Genomic DNA, 25,536 nt, shown 5'->3' with positions numbered 1-25,536 from the left:
TGTTAATGTGAGTAAGAAACAGATGCTTCGGCTCAAACAACCTCTTTTATCTTAAGGCAGCAAGAGTACTGAAACAACCTACACAGATACTCAAACAACACTAAAGGAGTACTTTCTTGGTAGCCAAAACATAGCCAGCTCTGGTATTAGACAGGACAACTGCTCCCCAGAAGTTCAACCAGACTGCTGAACGATCTCAGAGAACAAGTGGCGGTCTGACTGAAATTTAGGGAAGGAGGAGCCACAATTCACCATCTCATTTAAAAGAGTACAAAGGGGTTTATTTCAAAAGTTGCCTTTGTCCTACACGACAGCTGCCGTTGGTCAACACTTGATTGATCTGAAAAGTGAGAGCTCCCTATATTTTCAGTGAGGCTGTTTTGGGGAGCTGGGGAGGTCTGGGGTATGTAATCCCAAGGATTCCCTGCGGGTAGCTCCAGGAGAAGCCGCTCCGTGCTTCAGCGGGCTGCATGGCGAACAGTTGTCTGTGTACCAAGCGTGAGACGAATGGGCTGGGAAACGGCTGAAACGCGGCTCCTTCCACCCTGACCCCCAAAACAGGGTTTCTAATGGAAAGTCTGACAGACCCTTTACTGTAGTGGCACTACTGGGGGCAGCTATAATATTATCCTCATAATTCTACTATATAATAACAACAAAGAAAAAGAAGGTGAAGGGTCATTGTGCTTTGTCTTTAGAATTAAGATGGCTGTCTTCATCCTTACAGCATACTCTTAATTCTGGAGACACATCTTAATAACCTCTAAATAGTTCCAACAAAAGAGCCGTGTCAGAGGAATGAGCAGGCCCCAAGGTGTTTCAACTGGAGTGTTTTCATCTGCCTTTATTGCTCTATCCCTCTCCAGAATTAAGGCAATAACCTGTGATAAATTATTCAGGAACTGCTACAGGGATCAAAGCAAAATCATTCTGTTAAAGTGCTGTTTGCAACATTTGGCACTTAGTGCGAAAACTTTTAATGTGCGCATGCTGAAAATCAAGGATTTTAAATAATTTAACATTGTGGAGTTTTTACGAAGGGACTAAAGATAGCAGGTTCCTATTTAACTGCTCCTCTTCCTCTGAGAAGTTTTCATTCATTTTCCTTAAAATCGATGACGTCATGGCCAAATCAAAAATGATGCATGAGTCAAGGGAGTACTGGACTATATTTTACTATGGATACAATTATGGGGGGGGGGGGACATATATTTCGAACTAATGCTTCGGAGCCAGGATTTGTCACAGCATTTTCTTTCTTTTCTCCCTTTGCTGTGAAGAGAAAAACCCAAGACAAAAAATTCAATGTTCTCTTCAATTTTATTAGGACTAAGTAAGAACACAAAGCTATAAATTTAAGAGTTTTGCAGCATTTCTACCCCTTGCAACCATTTTTCAATTTGGCAACACAGGTCCTCACTGTTTACATTCATCCTGAAATCCGCATATGAAAAATATCTATAAATAGGGAGTTAGAAAATCCTGGTAAGGGTTGCAAATTAAATGAATTTGGCAGTCCTGCGGCATTTTCATAGAGATATTTTAACAGCATCACCTCCTGTGGATTGGAATACTAAATACTTTATTGAAGAACAAAACAGAACTGTTTTTATCTCTAGTACTTGCAAAATGAAGTACCTGAAAGCACTTTTGCATGTATTATTTATTCATCGTGATAGAAAAATAGCCTTAACCTAATAAATTACATTTAAAAGCATTTAGTGCAAAAGTTTTGTTTATGATAAAGCAACAGATTTAGTTCTTTATCGGTAGCTTACAGCACCAAGTTTTCTTTATACAAATTAGACAGATGGTGCTTACAGTAGAATTTACTAAAGGTCTGTCACAACAAATGCAGCCAAGCTGCATATTTAATCACTGCAGAATCTTGTCTACCTGCAGCTGCCAACTGCTAATCCAATTTCCCTGATAAATGTGGCAAGAGACACGATCAGCAATAAAGAGCATCTAACTCCATTTTCCTGCAGGGCGTCTTTTGATGAACATTTAGGACGGAAGCACGGAGTGCACTGTGTGGCCCTGGTTCGTGGCAGCTGCATGCATTCTGAGGCACAGTTCTCAGGTTACTCACTTAATTCTGCCACTATCATTACGTTGCTATTGATCTCAGTAGCTGTTGCCTACACAGCATTACTCTAGATGAAGCTGAATCAGGCAGTTATCATGCATCAAACTTGCTCAAAAGCCTGGAGATTTCCCCTTAATTACTTGTGATTTTATTTGCAAATACCGTTAAAGTGTAATCAAGCAGTCACTTTCCAGGGTCGTTAAGAACTTGCTGGTTTAGGGATATATCACTGGAACTCCATTAAAAATGACTCCAGGAAGATGGTTTCTATCAAACTAGATGGGATTACATCAAAATGGGCTTGGAGTATAATGAAATCTTCAAATGAGACAAATGTAATTTTTAGAAAGATGGTGTTTTTCAACCTCACTGCTTCTGTCTGATATAAAGGGCACCCAGAGCCACCTCAAAGCTGCAAAGATTTTGTTGGCCCTTAAACACATTTGGAAGACATCTCAAAAACATAGCTAACCTGAATAGAAAGTCTGGTGAAGAATTTTAGCAAGATTATGAACACAAAGAAAATCTCTAGGATCCTTTTTGGTTTTAAAATTCTGTGACTATTGCATGTTGATAAACATTCATTTCAAAAAAGTCTATTTCAAATTAAGAGGTATAGCATTTGGCTAATTATTTTTTTGGTAGAAGGATTACAGTAAAATAACCATCAAAGGCTATTGTTTTACTATCTGGCTTCTCAGAGCTAAGTTTTTTTTTTTTTTTTTTTTTTTTGTAGAGAGAAGAGAAACCAAGCAAAATGATGGTTAATGTTTTCAACTTATTTCAAATAACAATAAAATAGGACTCAAGCATCACTAACAGAGGTGCCCACCTTCTCTGGAGTACATTTATTAGTCTTTTAAAAATAATAATCAGTGTCAATCTGTTTAATAGAGCCCAGATGCATTATGGTTTTAGACGATGCTATTCCTGTTTTGCAGATCTTGTGTTTCCCACCCCCCACATTAAAATCTGGGGCTGTTTTGTCACAAATCGCTTGCTACACTTAAGGATTTTACTAATAAAACATAATGTTGTCTTGGATAGTGTGACTGCTGCCACAGCTGAACAGACTTGTCAAATCAATCCTAATACGGCTCCCACAGGCGCATAAAAACCTTATTTAGCTATCAGTTATCCTAATCACTTTGCTCAGTTTAAGAACGCAATACTTCAAGACCAGCTCCTATTTATACATATATGCCTAGCCATTTAATAAAGTCTTGATTTATATAAATTCTTGTTTAAAAACATATTTAGAGATGTAGTGTTTTAGCATGTGCATGTTTGCGCATTCCTCCATATAAATATGCTGAAACATATAGTGCAGGGTGGGTGCCGGAATAGGGGCGTTTAAAGTGGGGTACCCACAAGAAGGGTTCTTTTAAAGATACTAACTGCCACGAGGGAGAAATCATCCAATCATCAAGTGTCCAAAATCACTCACTGGCCTCAAAGTCAGTTTGTGGAAGAAAATAAAAAAGTACTGGTAGGAAAAGTACAACTCAAAGACACATGGCGACTGAGAAAGCAAGACCAATGAGGCACAGAGCACATACAGATAACGCAGAACCTTTTTGTGGATCTGGATATCTTAAAATGAGCAAAATCATCTCTCACCATGTTTGGGAACAAACCCACCTTTACATCTTCTTGTTTAAAGTTGTTGTTGAATATTTGTAATATCGTTTCAAAAGAGACTGTAAGAGGCAGCATGAAATTCTCAAATTCGTCTTCATCTTCGCCTATCAGAAAAACAAAAGGGTCACCGTGGTTTAAAATGCATGCTATTGTACATTAGCCTCAGCGGTGAGTGAGTGCTTCATTCGGGCTTAGAAATGTTCCCTGGGAAGGGGGCAGCCTGCATTCATACTCATGGCACATTTGTACTTTGTTTGGCTCATTGAATATTCTGGTGTTTTTGCCTTCTCTTTTGCAGCAAAATGAAATAGCAAAATTACTTACCAGCCATTTTTTTTTTCCTGGCTCTTTATTGGATCAAACAGACTCATGCCCCAGGCACTCAGCCCTTCAGTTCTTAGTGCCCCCAGAGCTTCCCCAATGCCTCAAGGAAAGGCACTTCCAAAGCCTCAGAGACAAGGATCTTTTTTTCCCCTCCTCTTTAGGTGCCAAGGCCCTAAAGGGCTCATAGACTCAGGTGCCCAGATAGCTCTAAGTTATTATTCCCTTTTATTTATGTTCTTTTTTTTATTAATTTGTTAAATAGATAGCAGGGAAACTTTTATCTGCCAGATAAGATGGGGTCCCTCATGGGTCATTTGGATTTTAAGTACATTCTCCATGGGCACACTTCCTCTTGCACTAAGGTTCCTTTTCTTCATGGAAAGGAGACATTTTCTGTTGTTTCTTTCACTTGGAAGGTAGACCCAGTTTCCTCAAATATTCTATCAGAGCAGAATCTTTACCTTAAACATGGGATACGCACAAATGACTATTTTTTATTGAAAACATCTATATGTGAGTGTAGTTGACACAATGTTACATTAGTTTCAGGTATACAACATAGTGATTCAACCTCTAGTTATGCTCTGCTCACCACAAGTGTAGCTACAATCTGTCACCATACAGCCCTATTCCAATATCATTGACTATATTCTCTATGCTGTGCCTTTTATTCCCACGACTTATTCCAGAATTGGAAGCCTGTATCTCCCTCTCCCCTTCACCTGTTTTGCCATTCCCTCACCTCCCTTCCTTCTGGTAACCATTAGTTTGTTGCTCTGTATTTACAGTCTGATTCTGCTTTTTGCTTGTGTATTCATTTTTTTTTTTTTACATTCTACCTATGAATAAAATCATATGGTGTTTGTCTTTCTCTGTCTGACTTATTTCACTTGGCTTAACACCTTCTAGGTCCATCTATGTTGTTGCAAATGGCAAGATCTCATCCTCTTTTGTGGCTACATAATATTTCAGTGTGTGTGTGTGTGTGTGTGTGTGTGTGTGTGTGTACGTGCACCACATCTTCCTTATCCATTTGGGTATCGATGGACACTTAGGTTGCTTCCGTATCTTGGCTACATAACTGACAATTTATAGAGTATTCTTTTCATAACGGGTTGCTCTTAAATGAGAGAGTTGATTCTCTCCTCTCTCCTATGCCACTGAGAATTGCGAGTCTCCCACTTTACTGATACAGACACAGGCAGAGAAAGGTTAAGTGCCTTGCTCAAAGTAGTTTACCTAGTCGGAGGTGGAACTCTATGGTCCAGACCTGCTGACTTTGATGCTATCACTTTTTAAACAGAGGCTCACAGAGGCAATGAGAGCTCAGAGATCAGTGGTTCTCAAGTTTGGTCCCTGGCATAGCAGCATCAGAACCACTTGGGAATTTATCAGTTATAAATTCCTGGGTCCCACCCCAGATCTACTGAATCAGGGACTCTGGGGGTGGGGGGTCTAGCAATTGGTTTTAAGAAGCCTTCCAGGTGATTCAGATGCATGCAGATATTTGAGAAACACTGGCCTATATACATCATTCTACAGATAAGGAAACTGAGGTCCAAGGCCACATAACACAGAAGGTCCATGGCACAACCAGGATCTTTTGACTCTCAAGGAGTGGCCAATCTGGCTGACCCTGATCTTTTGTTACTTCTTTTCCCCATGAACCTTATGCACTTTGTCTCCAGAACCCAAAAGAATCACAGACTTAACTTTGTTCACAAAGGGATACTGAAAGGCCAATGAGACTTTCCTGGTATGCTATTCTAATTTTTTTTTTTTTAACGTTTATTTATTTTTGAGACAGAGAGAGACAGAACATGAGCAGGGGAGGGGCAAGGAGAGAGGGAGACACAGAATCTGAAACAGGCTCTGGGCTCTGAGCTGTCAGCACAGAGCCCGACGCGGGGCTCGAACTCACGGACCGCGAGATCATGACCTGAGCCGAAGTCGGCCGCTTAACCGACTGAGCCACCCAGGCGCCCCCCTGGTATGCTATTCTAAACAAGGGTTAGGTTTCGAGCTGAAGGGTCAGGCTGACCAAATGATGATCCCTGCTCTGTCAACTGGCTATGTGACCAAGCTATTTCCCTTAACTACATCCTCTGGTAACTGGTGATCACATTAGAGACCTTTCCAGGCAGTCTTACTTTTCAGAGCCCAGCTCAAAAACAAGCTTTCCCAATCTGAGTGAAGCTCACCTCCAAGTACTCTCTCAGGCCCCACCTCAAGCATTCCCACATCGCCCACTGGGTTCCCACAGCATTTTGGCTGACTCCTGACAACAAGTAGCCGTGATCAGTCTGCCTCTGACTGCAGGTATTCTGGCATCTAGCTAGTAACACTACCACCTGACATCATGCCACCACTACCGCCATTTGATGAGGGGTACTGTGGGGATGAAAGGAAATACAACTTATAACGTGTGTATGTGAATTACTAGATCTGTCAGCCTACACTGATAGCATCTTTGGCTTTGCTTCTGGAGAGCTGAGACTGCGCACCTTTGCATTTCTCGGTGAAGGAGAACAATGCAGGCATTAAGGCTCAGCAATAAACAGACCCAGCATCTGCCTCCACCACTTACTGTTGAACTTTGGATATTCACTAATCACTCTGAATCTCAGGTTTCCCATCTACAAAACACGGCTGAAATACATATCGTTGTGAATATGAAGATGCTCAATAAATAGTAGTGGTAGCGCTAGGATTATAGTATTAGCACCTAGAACAGTGCCTGGCATATATGAGGGAAATGCTGTATCTGAATGAAAAGTAGTTGCTCAATAAAGGTGAATTTAAATATACATTATATTTAATAATGTTATTATTTATGTATAGTGTAATATATATTGATGTCTATTTAAATACACCTTATATTTGAACTATGTAATCTTACTCTTCTAAGATAAAGTATTTTCTAAATGTGGCATTACTAATAACAACAGTGATGATGATCACTGCAGGCAGAGAAGGGTACAGGAAAGAGTGGGTGTTTGAAGGTTCTAAGCTCGAATCTTGGCTCTGCTACTTGTTAGCACTCTGGTTTTGGATAAATGACAGCCATTAACATTTTTGCTGTTCTGAGTTTTATATGGACTTAGGCAATTGCAGTAATCAAATAAAGTGTGATCGCCAGGTTGTCCCCCCAATACCCTTCTTTAGGGAGCAAAGCTTTCCCAAGGTATAGATATTTAATCAGCACAAAGACAAATTCAGGACTTTACCATTCAGCCCTTCACTTAATACATGGAGCCACAGATCAAAAACCTTCCTGACTCCTCTCTTTTCTCAATCCAAGTTTGAGGCTATAGGGAAATCAAGAGCATAGAAGACAAGCCACCAAAATGTGCAGGGAGAAGTCAAAGAGCAAATACTGAAGACAGGGATGGGAACAGAAATTCTAGTTAAATGTCATGTCCTCAGAGAGACCCTCCCTGACCACTCTGCCTAAAACGTTACCGCAAAACTTGCCCCAGACCCCCAACCACTTTCCACTCCCATAACCTACTTTATTGTTCTTATGGGACTTCCTGTGACTGGGCCGTATATTCACATATGTTAATTCATGGTCTTCCCTATGACGATGTAAGCTCCTTGGTGAAGGAACTTCATCTGTTTTGATCATGACTATATCCCAGTGCCTAGAATAGGGTCTGGCATTCAAGAAATAGTCGTGTAGTGACTAACAATAGTTATTTCCTGAGTGCTTACTATGTGAAGGCAATGAGTTTGATACTTGATTTACTGAACACCCATGGAGCTGTCCCTAGGTTCAAAGCACTGCTGCAAGTCACGAATGGTCCCAACAATCCTACGGAGTTGTAAGATGATTTCCTTCATTTTGCAAGTGAACAGAGAGGCTCAAAGGAGTTAAGTGGCTTGCCCAACATCGTCGGGCTGCTAAATGTCAGTGGGCTACAAGCCACAATTAGGTCAGCTTTACTTCCAATCTCATGTTCTTCCCCCCTGTCTCTAGCGGGGTGGAAGGTACCAGAGGTGGGCAGTGAAGTCAGGGGCACAGAATCTTGAGTTTAGAGCTGCAAGAAGGTTAGAAGAGGGTGAAGAACAATCAGCTGGGTTCTGGCGGGGAGAAAGGAATTCGTCAGCAATCCTTTGAGCTTAAGGTGGGCAACTAGAACACACTGGTGCGTGACTTCTACAGAAATATTTGTTTCAGTTATAGCACTGTTGCTCTCTTACCACAAGGTGATATACTGTATCATCGAAGCTGGAATTTTTATGTTGTGCAAACAACTCCATACAACATTAGAGGTTTTTTCCCTCACTTGTATTACCCTTAGAGGTATCAGTTGCTGCTTCTGATATGAAAGGAAAAAACAGGAGTTCACTCTCATACACAACTTCATGTTCAAGTATGCAGTCATATATTTAGCATGCCCAATGTATAGGTGATTGTTTTATGAGTAATAATTGAAGTTGCTCCTCTTTCTTTCTGACCGGGGCCCAGAAATCAGTATGATTTGAAGGTGAAGTGCCAATTTGCAGACTAATATTTTCACTGGCATCAGGAAAAGTCAATAGTAACAGAACACTGTTTAAGTTCTCAGTCATGCATAGATAAAAATGATAAGTTGTTCAGCTTTCTGGTAAAACCCAAAGCTAATCCCCTCTACTGGATTTCTGGGGATCTGATTCCTCAGAAAGTTATGCATTTTATGAGTTTCAAGTTTTTTTTTTCTTTCAGAGAAGTCACATTAAAATACAAATAGTAACCTTTTTCAGTATGTTGGCTCTCAGATAGTTTATTTATAAGACACTTCATTTGTTATTTTATATAACTTAAGACCTTGCTTGATGGGAATGTAAAATGGTACAGCCAATATAAGATGATGCAGCCACTGCAGTTACTAAAAAAGTTAAACACAGAATTGCCATTTGACTCCGCAATTTTACTCCTGGGTATACACTCAAGCAAATTCCAAGCATACGCTCACACAAAAACTTATACACAAATGTTCACACTAGCATTACTGTAATAGTCAAAAGGTGAAAATCCAACTAACTGTTAATCAACTGATAAATGGATAAACAAATTGTGGCCTAGCCATATAATGGAATATCAGTCAGTCATAAAAAGGAATGGAGTATGGAAACATGTTAAACTATGAATGAGCCTTGAAAACATTATGCTCCATGGAAGAAGACACACAGAAGGCTACATATTATGTGATTCCATTTATATTAAATTTTTAGAATGGGCAAATCCATAGAGGCAGAAAGTAGATTAGTGGTTACCAGGGGCTGGGGCCAAGGGCAGTAACTGATGACTACTTTAAGATATAGGACTTCTTTCTGGGGTGATGAAAATATTCTAAAATTAGCTAACGGTGATGGTTATACAACCTTGTGACTATTATGAATATACTAAATACCACTGAACTGTATGTATACTTTAACAGGGTGCATCTTATGGTAGGCGAGTCTCAGAAAAAAGAAAAAATCCCAAAACAACAAAAAAACCACCACCAACAAAATTTCCCCCACCGTTAAATGTATGCAGAACAGTGAATCTTCTCATTTCCTCAAATTCAAATGCAAATAGCAGCTGCATTACTGGGGACTTGGGAGAGTAGCCACGGAGAAGCAAATAGTACAAATAAAATAATTATGGTAATAATAAATGGTGGTTACTAAGTTACTAAGGATTTATCATATGATAACTATTGTGTGAAATGCTTTCGTATTAGTGATAGTTTAGTTATGGTAAGTGGAATAATGGACTCCAAAGATGCCCATGTCCTAATCCTTGGAATCTGTGAATATGTTAGGTTATAAACAAAGGGGAATTAAGGTTGCTCATCAATTGCCTTTAAAATAGAAGATCATCCAGGAGTCCAAGGTAATCACAAAGGTCCTTGAAAGTGTTAGAGAAAAGCAGACGAGGAAAACCAGAGAGATGCAGCATGAGAAGGACTTGACCTGATGTTGCTGGGGAAAGGGGGTCATGAGCCAAGGAAAGCAGGTGGCTTCTAAGCTGCAAAAGGCAAGGAAACAGATTCTTCCCCAGAGCCCCAGAAAAGAACACTGCCCTGCTGACACCTTGATGTTAGCCCACTGAGACCCATTTTGGACTTCTGACTTCCAGAGTTGTAAAATGATAAATCTGTAATATTTATGCTGTTAAATTTGCAGTAACTTGTTACAGGAGTAACCGGAAACTAATATAGCTAGTAAAGGTCAGATCTAATGTTATGAAGCTCTATTCCAAACTACAGAGAATTAAGAGGGGAGACAAACAAGGAGATGCAGAGGCAGTCGGGTGAAGAAAACAATATATTTGAAACCAAGTACTGACAGGTCGCATATAAAGAGCCAGTGACTTCTGCAGGCCTAGGCCTGCATCATGTGCTGTTCCCCAGTGCTTCATTAGGACAGTACCTCTCAAGTTCTATTAGAATAAGCCTTGAGAATTGTGCTTAGCTAGATCTAACTTGGGCCAGAATTTAGTTTTCATTTCAGTTTCCCCCTACACAGCCTAGGAGTTGTACCTGTCTCTGTTGGGACTATGGCTTCAGGGAGGGCGGGCTGTTAGACTATCTGTCAGCAAGTGTCATCAGCTCTTGCTTCCGTCGAAAGATAACAGCCCAAGTGCCGAAGGCGGAGTAGGCAGCTGTATTAGAGGGACTGAACTTACCTCATTTTGAGGCTCCAGTGTCAGTCAGTGACCCCAATTGTACATTCAATAAATATTTCTATTTAATTAATATATACTGAGTGCTTGTTTTGTGACAGGAATTGTTCCAGGCCTTTTCACACATCTTCGTCTTATTTAAAGCACATTACAATTCTTTAAGATAGATACCTCCATTTCATAGATGAGAAAACTGAGGCTCCCTTTGATTCCTCTCCCTAGGGAACCAGAATGTTTATTTTAGTTCTCAGAAGAAAAATACACTGCCCAATGCAGACCCTTGTACTCCTTTTTCTAGGAAACCTAACCTAAAAGTTGCATCCCTGAAGCATCTCATTCCCTGGGGGGCTCTGGACTCTCTACCCTCAAAACCAGGTAAGTTATTAAAACTGGATCTGGACTTAATGGGCTGCTTTCTGCCTACAGGGCCGGCTAATTAGTCTTAATTATCTCATTATAGATTCTAAGTATTTCCAGCTGCTTCTTTACCCCTTATTGCCCAGTCCCACCCCCCCCCCCCCCCCCCCCCCCCGTCTGTTTTCCAGATAGTCTCTGCCAAGTCCTGGACACAGGTGATATATTGATGTATTCTTCCTATCTATCAGAACATTAGTTATTTCTGATCAAGCTTCTCACTTGCTAAACCCTTCTGGGACATCTACCTCTATGTTCTCTTATCCATGAGAATAAACATGCTTTGGCCAAATATTAGACATGAGAACAAATCTTAAAAACTACATTTGACTTTCACCGACCAGAGAACTGTAATATACTTATACAGGGCAAATAATAAACGTGAATTTATCTATTTATTTGATTGAAGCTCGGAAAGTAATCCCTTCTCCCTTCTCACTGCCCTCAAGCCTCAAATCAATCATTCAGTCCAAACAGTTCAAATAAAAAGGAAAGAGAAAAAGTTACCTTTCCTAATTGATTGAGAATATGAAAGGTGAAGTAATAGCGAATTGAATGAGAATGTGTGGTCACAGGGCTAGAAGTTATAGGACTGTGACTGACCTTGGGCAAGCCATTTAATCTTTCTGAACCTCCACTTTCTAACAGATAAACAGTGCAATAATACCTATTTCACGTGGGCTCTTGAGGATCAAGTAGGATAATGTATGTGAGAGTGGTCTGCAGACTATAAATTTGTAAACAAATGTTAGTTATTAATAAGGAAAAGGAAAGTTTCCTTCCTCCGTGTATTTTTACTTTTATCATTAGTAGTTATTTCTAGAGTACTCTTCCCTTTTTATTCAAGTCATTTACTTTTTAAGATTTCTCAAATTTAAGCTAGAAATATCTTCAGGTGCTGATTATCTATTAAAGGTCACAAAGGTAGATGAATAGTATGGCATGCTCCTCCCTAAAGGGAGAATATCTTGTAATGTCTATAAATAACATTTTAATATTAGCATTCCTTGATCATTACAAAATATGACCGCTTCTTAGAGTTTGAGTGTCTGAGGAAAGCATTTCTCACTCGGATCCTATTAACATGCTTCTCATCTGGGTAGTTCAAGATAAGGTGCAATCACAAAACGTCCGAGGAAAAGAAACTGTAAGTGACACCAAGGAAACACGATTCTAGTGGCACTGAGTAATTCTAAGTTTGTGGTTGGTAAAAACTTAATTTGCAATGAATACTATTTAGTTCTCCACAGAACAAAGAGCCTTGTTGTAGTTCTTTTCCACACTTCCCCTCGCCAATATTTGTCAACTGAATTCACCTCTATTCAAATTAAACAAAATAGAAGGTTTTATTTATTCAAGTATTTTATACTGAACAGCTCCCTGGAGGTTCTCCATTTACTGGCTTGGGTAATATTATCTTTCCTTTAGTTTATTAGATTGACAAAGTTAATTTAAAAATAACCTAGGGAACTTTAAGTGATTCTTGGAAGGGCTAACATGTGTGCACATATGGCCGGTCACCCATTTTCTTCTGTATGTATGCTATCTTGTGAAGGGAGGTTTTGCATTAATTTTTATAATTTCTTAGAATACAGAAATACATTGCCAACATGAAAGATCATCGTTCTGATGATGAAATGCTTTCAGTTCTGTTCTTTATACAAGTGAACGTTTCGTCTAGTGTAGCCAAGGAGCAATTTGATAAAATGATACAACTGTTTATTGCCAAAAAACCCCCCCATTTTCATCTGAAATACAACCTGGGGCACATAGCATCTAATTAAATTCATACAAAGTGCAAATTATTGAAGAGAAACCAAAATGCATTTCAAAGTAAACACCAATTAATGTGACACCCAATTTCTTTCCCCTTTCCTAATCACTCCAATGTGCATGGCTCGTACACAACATACTCAGCTTAGTTTGTAAGATTCAATTAGAAAGAATATGCTTTACATTGCAGTCTGAGAATTACATCCCTTGCTTTGCAAGCAGGCTGGTTAGGTGTGGGTTTTTTTTTGTTTTTTTTATTTTTTTTATTTTTGTTAATTTCTTACCAAAAAAAAAAAAAAAAAAAGTCAGTGGTATAAAAAGTCCTTCCCTACTTTTTCTTTAATTTGAGAAGAATTCTCATTACCTAATATTTTCACTTACTTCATTTAATACATGGATCTGTGCTTCTTTTGACAAATGCACCATCTCTGTTTTCTTTGTTTCCGTGACATTGAATACAACAGAAAACTAGGAAGCCACATATATAGGAAGTCTGGGAGCAACGTTCCAGTCAACCTAGTTTGTGAGACACGGCTTCAAATAATAAATTATAAAATAAAATAAAAAAATAAAAAATAACAAAACTGTGCTCAGCAATACTCATCAAAAGATCATCTATAAAGTAGTAACACTTAAAAAAAGGAGAGCAACAAGTGACTAATCAAGCACAAGAGTGGTCAAGTGTAGTTGATCACTTGTGAAAGTAATCAGCCACTTGAATTGTTTTGTTGTGGAGAGGCCAATGATCAAAGCTACTCCCAGACAGAACCTGGCAGGAATTGCTGATTCCAGGAACTATGATGATGGCATCTTGGTTATGGTACACTTTTGTGTCATTCATTCACTAAATATTTACTGAACACCTACAATGTAGCAATAGGAGACTGGTACTAGAAAACGTGAAAACGGCAAAGTCCATGCCCTGAAGGAGCTCAATATGTATTTTGGGAAGAAGAGCAACTCTGATTCCTAACAAGGAACAGAAGCTCTGGGTAATATATACCACAAATCATCCCTTGATGCTTATAATATACCTTCAATTATTTTAAAAAGTGAAAACCACTAATAAAGACTTTCTTTTCAAACAATGTAAAAGTTCCATGACTGTAGCTGCCATTGTTTTTAACTTTGTCTATAGCCAGATTCAGTTTACTTGTACGCAACACCTACCACGTACCAGGCCCTTCCACATAGTCTGTCTCTATTTCCTCTGAGGTCTAAAAAGTGCTTGCAATCTAAAAGGATATTTACTTTTAAAAAACACTTCGAGCTAAGAAAATATCAATTTATACTTTATATTGTTATGAGTTAGATAATGCAAAGGAATCTAATCCTGAGAAACCTAATAAAATCCTCTTTTAGTTATTCAAGTTTAGATATTTTACTTCAGCTTCTCATACCTCACAGTTTACACTGAGCGATACTAAATAAAAGTAGGCTTCAAGATGGCAGCCTGCAACACTGGGTCTTTCTGGGCATCATCATGACTCTCAATTATCAATGCAGTGGTAAGTGGGGGGAGGGGCGGTGAATGTCGGCAGTGCCACCCTGCTGTTTAAGCTACTGTGGATTTATGGAAGGTTCTTTTGTCTACATTGACTATGTGAGAAAGGATCTTGACCTACTCCATTTCTAGGTCTTGAAAATGTGCGTGACATGAACCTATTTCCAGGAAATCTCCTCTACCTCGTTCTCTTTAGCTTTTGTCTCCCCACCTCTTTCACTGTCGGACAGGGTCAGTAAAGGAGCATTTTTAAGTCTTTAGGAAATAGATTAAGTCTAGACAAGGGTTTTAAAGTCTTCTTTAATGCTGGGACAACTGGGAGGAAAGCAAGGGGGCAAGCTCCTTGAGGGCAGGGGCCTGTACACCTGGCTGGTCTCTGTTTTGCCCTGAGAGCTCAGCACAGTGTGCTCTCTAAAGGATCATTGAGAACAATGACAGAGTTGGGCTGCTCCTCTTTGCTCCAATGCAGCAGCCAAGAGGTAACCCAGGCCAGTGTGCAGTATGCAAAGCTGTCACTCAGCTCTCCCACTTGCCTAAGGTAGCAGATGATTGGGTTTTGCATGCCTGGTTTACACTCTTCAAATATTTATAGACAGTTCTCTTTGCCTCAAGCCCTAGTTGTCACTTAGCCAAGTTATACATACATGGTTCTTTTAATCTTTCTTTAGAAATCAATCGCATCAAGCTCCTTAATCATTCTAGATGCATTTCTCTCAACTTTTGGCTGTTTGTCTCTCTGGTAATTTATTCTGTTGAAATGCATGGAAATAATGCAGATGTGGAACAGAGAAGGATTTAGTCACCTTTATACGACAAGGTGCAATGTCTTTTATGTGCAAAATAAAATTATTTATCCTTTCACCTTTTGTAAGATCATATTTAAAAAAATTCATATTTAAGTTGATGGATCAATCAATATACTGCAAGAGAAAGAATGAAAAAAATATCATCAGTAATATCTTAAGGATGATCTTAAGGATCAGCAATCATCTTAAGGATGATATTGTCATTGACTGAACTCTTTCATGTATCTATAAACTGATTAATTTAACCTGCAGTATTCAAACACGGCTGGGGGGCGATGGGGATGGGAATCCAGAATAACATGGTCACCATAGAGGCTTAAGTGCCCATCCTAAGGTACTATCTACCTGTGGATACATTTAGCTAACTTCAGCTTTTCAATGAAAAAAATTTTTAAGTAAGTTATATTTTTTCCCATTACAAAAGTGATACCTTAAAGAAAATGTCAAATAATCTGGAATGAGAAAAAGCTACCTATAGTTAGCCCAAAACAATATTTAACATTTTAAAATAATTTAAGTCTTTTTTGGATGCATTCCCCACCCACCCTAGGCATGCTCATATCATTTACACAGTTTAACACCTAGTTTTTTCACTTAATGTTACAAAATTTCATGTATTGCATTATCTTCAAATCCCAATTTTAAGACTACAGACTATTCCATCAAGTAAGTAGATGTGCAATAATTGTACAATTCCCTACTATTGGATATTTGCATTGTTTCCATTTTTTTTCTAGATTAAGTGTCATTACAAAGAAAATCACTGGTGTAAAGCTCTTCCATATTTAAGACTATTACCTAGATTCACAGTAGTACAAGTAATGGATCAAAGGATACCCAGAAAATACATTGTGAAGTAAAGAATTAATGCAGGTCCTATTTGAAGTGAAAAATACCACTTGAAATACAAAGATTTGTCTTTTGATGCTCAAATCATGGAGAGTTGTAGAAAACTGTCAAAGATGATAAATTCTAGTAACTTAAATGTGGTGCTCACTAGTATTCTCCTTTGTTCGCCCAAGTATGTCATCGAGCCCTTATTAATCAGGCTTAAATTCTTGACCTTACCTAGGTCTACCATCAGAAGGCGAGTGAGGGCCGTGTAGAAGGTTGTTCGGCACCTGAAGTCACTGAGACTGTAACTGTCACTGATGCCAAGGAAGGGGAAGTGTTCACTCTAATGAAAGCAAAAGAGTATCCAAAGTTATTAATGCTTTACCTAAACTACCCAGAAATTTCTAGTCATTAATTAAAGGAAGTAAGACTCACCGTGTGGTTTTTTAGCATGAATTTCACAGCATCTATCTTCACAAGTTTTTTTAAAAGGATATAGGTAATAGGAGTTAAGGAATCTGGGGAAATATAATTGTTTTATCAATAGATAATCAATCACAAAATAAGACTATAATGGCATCAATTTCTATTTATGAAGAATCAATATTATTTCTAAAGAGCATTCCTACAGAAATGTCTTTCATTCTGTTAAGAATGATAATCCATTATTAACCAGTGCAATTACTTTTCCTATCTTATACATATTCTAGTTATGGAAAGGAAAAATGAATTTTATAATTAAGACAAAAACTTCTTTACTATTAAAGCCTTGATAGTAGAAAATTAAAACTGACCCTTTCTACATTTTGGATATAACTTGAGAACTTCTCTTCACTTAATATTATTTCATAAAAAATAATTATAAAAGACCTATAATAGACTACCCAGAAAGAGAAAATTATTCAATTCTAAGAAACAATGAGCCCAGTTAGTAGAAATCTAAGGAAATTCTGCTTTAGATGAAGATGAGAATGCTTAGAAAGATGTAGCTGATGCATGTCACCAAGTATTGAAGGACAAGCCCGACATTTCTAGTAGGTGTAAGACACCTTATATTTGTTATTTCACCTAGCTTCACAATTACACTGTCCAATATTATTTATTTCTAACTCATAGATAAGAAAACAGAAGTTCAGAGAAATCAAGTTACTTGCCCAAGATTACACAGCTATAGATTGACAGTGCTGAGATTTGAACTGAGGTTTGACTACAGAGGCCACGTTCCTTCTACTGTACCACATTTTCACCTGAACAGTTCAGCTCAGAACGAGAAGAAAGTGGAAAAACCATAAACATTATCACAAGGTCTAAATAATTCTGGTTAATGCTGCCATCAAAGAAGGGCTGATGTGGTTCTAAGAAGGTCTATTTAGTATACAAACACCCTCTTCTCTTACTTAGTCCCTCAGGTGTGGGTGTAAGAGTAGGGAAGACATTGAACATGAGTCAGGAAGGCTGGGCTTCTAGCTTGACTACCCCATCCAAGCAGCTGGTTCTGAGTCTGAGTACTGTACTCGGCCACTCTGAGCCCTAGTTTCCCTCTCCAACAAGCAAGGGTGAAACCTATCACCCAAGCTATCCCACAGGCCTGTTGTGAGGATCATATGATGCAAATGTCTTTGGCAATTATAAATCAGGGAGGAAGACACAAAGATGCAGAGAACGAACGTGTACAGAATGTTTGCTACCTGCAGGGCTGACTCTCACAATCCCATGAGGTAGGTAGCATCACTTCTATTTTTCTGATGAGGAAACAGATTCGAAAAGATTAAACAGAACTTTCCAAAAGACAAACAGTATAATTTAGATTCAAGTCCCTCTGACTCTACAGCAACCATCCCAGCTGCATAGTAAGCATGTATATTTGGTTCACCTTCATGTCAGACGGTAAACTTTCTAAGGGCAGGGGCTGCGCCTATGCATTTTCCTCAGCGCACTGCTGTCAAGTGGGTGCTCAATGCACTGTTTTTCTGGCAGGCTGAAGGGGAACAAGATCAGGACTGACCCATAAGAGACTAACCAGGAAGAGAAAATTATTGAATTCTATGAAACGATGAGACCAGTTAGTAGAAATCTAAGGAAATTCTGCTTTAGATGAAGAAGATCAGAATACAACTAGAAAGATTTTTCTCTGCATATAAAAATGAAATTTGAGGGGTGCCTGGGTGGCTCAGTTGGTTAAATGTTCGACTCTGCAGTTTCGGCTCAGGTCATGATCTGACAGTTTCATGAGTTCGAGCCCCAGGTTGGACTTTGTGCTGATGGTGCACAGCCTGCTTGGGATTCTCTCTCTTCTCCCTCTCTCTCTGCCCCTCCCCCACTCATGCTGGCTTTCTCTCTAAATAAACTTAAAAAAAAAAAAAAAGGTGAGATTTGATGATTTTTCCTGTGTGAATCTGTGAGCAGAAGAACTGCCATTCAAACTTTACTCAGTTAAACAGGGGTGGGGATCAATAAACTAGGAAATATCTTAAGTAATTACCAAATACAATTCTCTTGGAATTGCAAAGTTAAAAGTGACAGGGTCTATGGGTAATAAGAATGCTGCCATTAATAGGAATCTTCCTGTCAGTGCTACTAATAAACAGCAAGTCGTGTTTTGACAATGGAATATTTATGGTAGCAATAAACAGAACACTCACAGGAAGTATCTCATCTGCCAAAGACACATTTTCTACAGAATTGCATCTGTGCACTTTGCATCAAGGCCAGCCTCACTGCCTCTTAATTACATTCAAAAGCAAAAAAAAAAAAAAATGATTAAGAATAAATTTTTACTTTTTTTCAATTAAGAAAAAAATGAGAATTCATCTGAATATTTATATTCCTCTATAGGAATTCAACTCAAAGCTAGTTATACCCCTTAAGAGAGTCTATAATGTTTTTTTTTCTTTTAAAGGGCAAATGGATACATCATCTTTACGATCTTTTTACTTTCATCTTGTTCTTCTCTACGAGACTAGGGTTCTTATAAGTTGTACCTCTTTAGCCGGGTGGGAGCATTTTAGTGCCGTGGCAGTACTAGGTTAGATTTCTGAGGCTTGCTCGACACAGCTCGTAACCGTGAACATAGTAATGGTGGCTGACAGTAACAGGACCAATAGTAGGAGTCTACAGTAGTGGGTCAGAGAATTTCGTGAAGGTCACACATGGAACACGTGTGACTCTAACTGTAAGAGCGTGACTCTAAACCATAAGCTTTCATCAGGTTACATCATATCCACTTGATTTTAAAGAGGCCAGTGATTTGAGAGAGATCACTAGCTTCTTGAGATACAAAGGAAACTGGAAGTAGGTCCCAGAAGAAACAGGGGAACTGTTCTTTTAGGAGGGACCAATTTATTAAAGAACCTTCATCACATCCAGGACTGAGCAGACTCCACAGCCTGGCTGATATCAACTCACTAAACACAATTCCTAGAAAATTTCCGTTTGTTTCCATATAGACTTATGAAAACACTGAGGAAGGGGAACAAGGTCTTACTGACAGCTAGGATGACAAAGAAAGGAAGGAAAAAGTCAAAAGAAACGGTATATCCTACAGATGGTTGGAAATTTTGAAAATCTGTACCTCTGAAGAAGAGGAAAACCAAGCTGAGAATGAACTGGTTTTTTCAGTTCCTGGAGTACTACACACTATAGTAGCTGATGGGCACGGCAACACCAAGTAGGACTTCAATTCATGGTAGCCAGACTTCACTGAGTATCTACATTTCATCACACCTAAAATGCCACTGGTTAGAAAAAACATCATCATTTTATGTGCTGAGAAAGAAAGGGTGTTTTAAAATGTCACCAATTGTGGTGTTTATATATCTTATTACAGAAGTGTTAATGTGTGAAGCAATTTCTGTTTTAAAATCAAAGAAGCAGTTGGTGTATTAGGTGTAAGACATTCGCTGAGCACTAGAGGGTAGATGATACATTGATCTAGGCAATTATTTAAAAGCCATACATGTTTACAAATAGGTTTTGCAGACAGAATTAAAAACACATTATCCTAATGATAGAAGAAAGTTCACAGATAAGAAAAAGACATGTTGGAAATTGCTATCGGTAGATGACAGGTACAAAGTGTAATTACTGAAATATCAGTTTCGTTATTTCAAAAGTGAGATTATGTTCATAAACTACTAAACTAAAAAAAAATCCAAATATGTATAACCAAAATGAAGCATCTTAAGGAATACTATTAATTACTTATAAGGAACAGGAGTTAAGGCTTTGTCAATTAACTAAAGGGTAACATTAGGTTCACATGCCCACTACGTGAAATTGTGAACTATAGAAGAGGAGAAAGAAAAAAAAAGACTCCTAATCTCTAATAACTTCCAGCCTGATAGCTGAGAGGACTAGCCAATACAAAGCTATGTGATACTCATCTTCGGACATACAGATAAGAACTAGGTGTTCAGGAACATCAAGAAAAATAAAGACGATAGGAATGGAAATGAAAGGAATTAATATTCAGTGAGCACCTACTGTGTGACAGGATCAGTAGTATTAGGTGTCATATTTTCTTAGATAACATAGATATATTGTTACAGTGCTTGCTTCTGGCAGCACATGTACTAAAACCGGTAGGAAGATCAGCATGGCTCCTTGAGCAAAGATACATTGTTACATATTTATTACTTTATTTAATCCTTACAAAATCCCAAGAGATAGATAATATTCCCTTTCTACAGATGAAGTAACTGAGCCTCAGAGAAATTAAATGACTCATGTTCTTTCAGTTAATACAATGACAAAGGTTCATAACTGTTTCAATACAGCTTCAACAAGTCTTCAGCAAGACTTGAAAATTTAAGAGAGACCTAATTGAGTTGCAATGGGTCAAATGAAAAGAACAGCATATGTGGTGATTCAGTAAAGATAATCAAGGGTGTCAAGGGGAAGGTAAAATAAATTTCCTTGGCCCGAGCATAAAGTACAGATAGTGGTTGAGACGTGGATCAGAAAATTAGTTATGAGAACTCAGTAAGTCAAGTACTGTTAAAGGACTCATGTTCTAATCAATAATTTCACTTTGACCCGAGAAGCAAGGGGAAGTGATTCTGGGCTTTTGGGAAGAGAAATGATCAGATCACAATAATACTCGAGGAAGGTAATCTTGTGAAGCAGGAATCTAAAGAATTGTGTGAAGGTCTGAATAAGTGGGTTACAGAAAAGGAGTAGAGAGGATTCTCACACTTGATTCTAGTATAAAAACAAATGGAGCAGATAAATTATGGGATGACTTTTCCATGGATAATAGAGACAGAAAACAAAGAAATAAATCAACATTTCTTTTGATGAGAAATGTTAATAGAAATACGCCTGAGGGATATATGCTGAAACTAGTTTTATTTAACATTCTCAAAACCATCTGGAGATGGTGGTATTCACTGAAATAAAGCAATACATTTTAACACTGTTTCACAAAAGCAGAATTACTACTGTTTGTTACTAAATATTTCCTGTAACAGACATACCCAATTGTACTTCCATCCTTCACCCTTATTTCGTTCTACACCTTTGTTTCATCTCTCACCCTCTACTCTTTCCTGACCCCCACCTCATTCAGGATTCATACCCCGGTGGAGGGAAGATCAGTGACAGGGTAAGGATGTATGGTTTGCACATTAGTTGTATATTTAATGGCTTGTATATAAGCTATATCTAAATGACCTTGAATAAAAAGCACTCCCTCAAAGCCACCATATCAAAATGTCACATGCCCATATTATTTTTGATGAATAAATTTTCAGAAAATTAGTATGTAATTTATTTGAGTTAAATTTTAAAAGGAAAAAGAAACTATGTTAATAAAACAATGGACTTTGAGCTCTTAGGAAAAATATGTGAAAGGCAGTCTGGAATCAGGATCAATTCTATTAGAATTTAAAATCTGGGAGGGCAGGATCTGTGTCTCATTTGTCCTTTTGCCCTGTACTTAGCAAATGCTTAATTAATATTTGCTAAACTGAGAGAGGCCAGTAAGGGGCTCCTGGGTGGCTCGGCGGCGGGGGGAGGGGGGGGGGGAAGGGACCAATTCTTGATTTCATCTCAAGTCATGTCCTCATGGTTTGTGAGTTCAAGCCCTGCCTCAGGCTCTGCAGCATTAGCGTAGAGCCTGCTTGGGATTCCCCCTCTCTCTGCCCTTCCCCTACTTGGGCTCTTTCTTTCTCTCTCTCCCCACCCCCCCCCCCCAAAAAAAAAAGAGGCCAGTAATATAAAATAAATCATTAGGATGAGTATAGAATTAAGTTTAAAAATCATTATTTTATTCTTACTCAGCATTAAATCTAAATTAAGGATGCAGTTCTGGGTATTACACTAGAACTACCACCACCACCACCACCATGAAAAACAAGCAAGAAAAGACAAAGGAAGCTAGAAGAGGTGAGGGGCTGAAAAAGAAAATCATCACAGGGATCAAGTAGCCTGAACAGGAAAGAGATTCTTTGGCTTGTAAACATGAAAACAATTGAGATAAGCTACCAATAGATAAACTAAGCTACCGATAGATAAACACATGTAGGATGCATGTAGATAGGAATTATGTTCACCAAATCCTGGTGTACAGGAACTAAGGAGATAGTCTCAAAGTGTTAGAGGGTTAGTCTGAAGCCAAATGGAGGGAATTACTTCTTTACCAAATAATGCAGGCCAGCTTCACGGATGTCCATGCTATGCATTTATACAGTGTTCTATGCTTAGAAGGGCCAGTGTTTGCTTCAATGCTGTGTTGGTGAGGTCTTGAAAAAAAAGTTTTTTTAAGATTTTATTTTTAAAAAATCTCTACACCTAACACGGGGCTCGAATTTACAACCCTAAGATCAAGAGTCACGTGCTCCACGCACCGAGGCAGCCAGGTGCCCTGAAATTCTTAACAGCTTAGGAACAAGGCACCCCACATTTTCATTTTGTGTGGGGCCCTGTGAATTATGAAGATGGTTTTGCAATAGCACAGAGAAGTTATTCATCCTAAGAATTGTAGTTAACAGTATCAACAGGGTAAAATGAATTTGGATAAATTCATGAATTAATGTAGGACCCTGTTATGGTGCCTGTTTTTCAAAAGCTAAAGATATTTTGGGTTTTCTTTGAAGATGATGTAGTAAGGGCAACTACCAATAGAGGGCCTAACAGAAAATGAAATTTCCTTTCTCATTATTATCTACCTGAAACCCAAAGTGAGACATGTCACCGCTATAAATTTGAGTGAACAATGAATTGAAGTAGAAATATTGATCAATTATTCTTCAAGGGAAGAAAAACTTGAAATACTGATTAATAAACAGAATTTTAGATGAAATTTAACACTTTCCTCCGTCTTTCTCAGCATTTAAAATAAGTTTATTTCATGGCTTTGTATGACCCTTCTCTCCCCAGTCTTCCCAGCCACTTCCTTGTCCTAATCACTTGAAAAATCTTATCCCTTCCCCAGTTGGAAACTAGAATTTATGACTGGAAGGTATTTTATTTTATTTTTTTATTTTTATTTTTTTCATGTTTATTTATTTTTGAGGGAGAGAGACAGAGCACGAGCACAGGAGGGGCAGGGAGAGGGAGACACAGAATTCAAAGCAGGCTCCAGGCTCTGAGCTGTCATCACAGAGCCCTACACGGGGCTCGAACTCATGAACCACAAGATCATGAACTGTGAGATCATGACCTGAACTGAAGCCGGATGCTTAACCTACTGAGCCACCCAGGTGCCCCATGACTGGAAAGTATTTTAAAGAGGAAAAAGGATCCGTAAGTATGAGACCCGGATGTGGAAGACTGCCCTAGGACAGAGCCATTTCAACTCTGTGCATGTTAAATAAAGCTATTTAGAATCTGGAATTTCTTGAAATTTAGTCTTGGAAAGTTAAAGAATATATTAAAAAGTTACTCAGATATATTTGCTGAGTGTAATATATATGCCTCATGTAACGAATCTGATAGGAAAACATAAACTTTCCCTCAAAAGGGCCACTGGATTTTAAAATTACAGTAGTCTTACCAATTTGGAAAGCTTCAAATTTGGCAAACAGAAACTTTGGAGTAAAATGCAACAGACTCTCCAGTTAAAATCTGGGGACTTAATGAAACTGTCTCCTCATATACATTATTATTTAAGGCACTAGCCTATCTCTAAAAATGTCAAGTCTGACTTTCCCTAGTGAAGACAGAGTCCTGTAGAGAAATACCTGACTTTCTTATTTGGGACATCCACTTCAAGTTTCCAATTATCTTAAAGCACAAGTTCTCATAGCATGATCCCTAAGCCACCAGCATCACTGGAAACTTGCTGAAAATGCAAATTCTCAGGCCTGTCTAACACCTCCTAAAACATACACTCCAGGGGTGGGGTCCAGCAATTTGTATTCTAACAAGAACTCTAGCGATTCTGATCATCCCTAAAGTTTGAGACTACTGCCTTGAGGCAAGTAAACATGAGCCTGTTTACACTTCCTAAAAATGAGGATCTTTTGTGACTTCAATTTCCAAGCAAGCAGTCAGATACAAGAACACTAAAGTTCATAGACTGGCCTTGTGAACCATAAACAAACACTGAGTAGCATTCACTCTGAAGATGATAAAAACAGAAAAAACAAAACAAAAAATATCTAAAGACATGCATTAGAAAGTAATCAGGAACATTTAAAAACTTCATAGTAAGATGCTTTTCAGTTATTCCGTACTAGTATTTTAAACACAGATATTTTGAATATTAATATATAAATAGGTTTCCATTAATAGAGGCCAGTTGGTGATGATTTTTATCTTGCATGTGTTTCTAGTGCCGAAGAGTGCCAGCTGATTTTTAACACAAATATAATGTACTGCTTTAAAATCAGGACTTAAAAACATATTATAATAAAGAAACAGATTGGAAACAACAAAACATGCATTAGGTAACCAGCAACTGCACTGAAATAGATATAGCACTCACATATTCCATTATGTAAATGAATTCAAAGATATTTCATGACTGATCAGCTAGAAGGGACATAATGATTTATAATTCAAATAACTGAGCACTGAAATCAAATTGAACTAATATATATTTCTAAATATGGAAACCTGAAATAATTGTTAAAATATATAAATCAATGTACCCAAGTTGAAATCATTTGCATCCCTTGGTTTAAATGTTATAGCTTTTAAGTTTTATCTAATAAGTTTTCTGAAAATATGATTTTTTATTAACTTCGAGAAGTGTTCAAAAGCAATAAACATCTTATGAAACAAAAGGTTATAATTTTAGAATTAAAGAATATATAAGAGATATAAGGTCATAGGAAAAGCATCTTACTTAAATATTGGATAGAAATAAATTAGGCATTATGCACATTATACCAAAAAGAATACAAATCAAATTAATTTTATATTAGATTTCAATTCCAACCTAAAAAACAGGGTAAATCTAAACAATAGATACGTGCTGTAAAATAACACAGGCTTCTTTTCAGATAACGTGCTCTCAAAGTAATTCATTGTGAAAAGGCCAGAGTTTGCAAGA

At 38.1% G+C, this 25,536-nt stretch overlaps 1 protein-coding gene across 3 annotated transcripts in view; it reads right to left on the bottom strand.

The window, feature by feature from the left end:
* Positions 1 to 25,536, bottom strand: part of RANBP17 (RAN binding protein 17) — a 331,490-nt gene that overhangs the window by 69,376 nt on the left and 236,578 nt on the right. For all 3 annotated transcript variants that reach the window (XM_060635017.3, XM_060635018.3, XM_060635019.3), the window contains 3 exons: positions 16,476 to 16,539; positions 16,275 to 16,383; positions 3,731 to 3,834 (listed from right to left, as the gene is read on the bottom strand). In XM_060635017.3, the coding sequence (XP_060491000.3) occupies positions 3,731 to 3,834; positions 16,275 to 16,383; positions 16,476 to 16,539 (277 nt within the window). The remainder of the gene's footprint in view (positions 1 to 3,730; positions 3,835 to 16,274; positions 16,384 to 16,475; positions 16,540 to 25,536) is intronic.

Source organism: Panthera onca, chromosome A1, assembly GCF_046562875.1.
Source record: "Panthera onca isolate mPanOnc1 chromosome A1, mPanOnc1 haplotype 2, whole genome shotgun sequence".
Classification (NCBI taxonomy): Eukaryota; Metazoa; Chordata; class Mammalia; order Carnivora; family Felidae; genus Panthera; species Panthera onca.
Note: the sequence above shows the minus strand (reverse complement) of the source record. Positions and strands in the feature narration are given on the sequence as shown.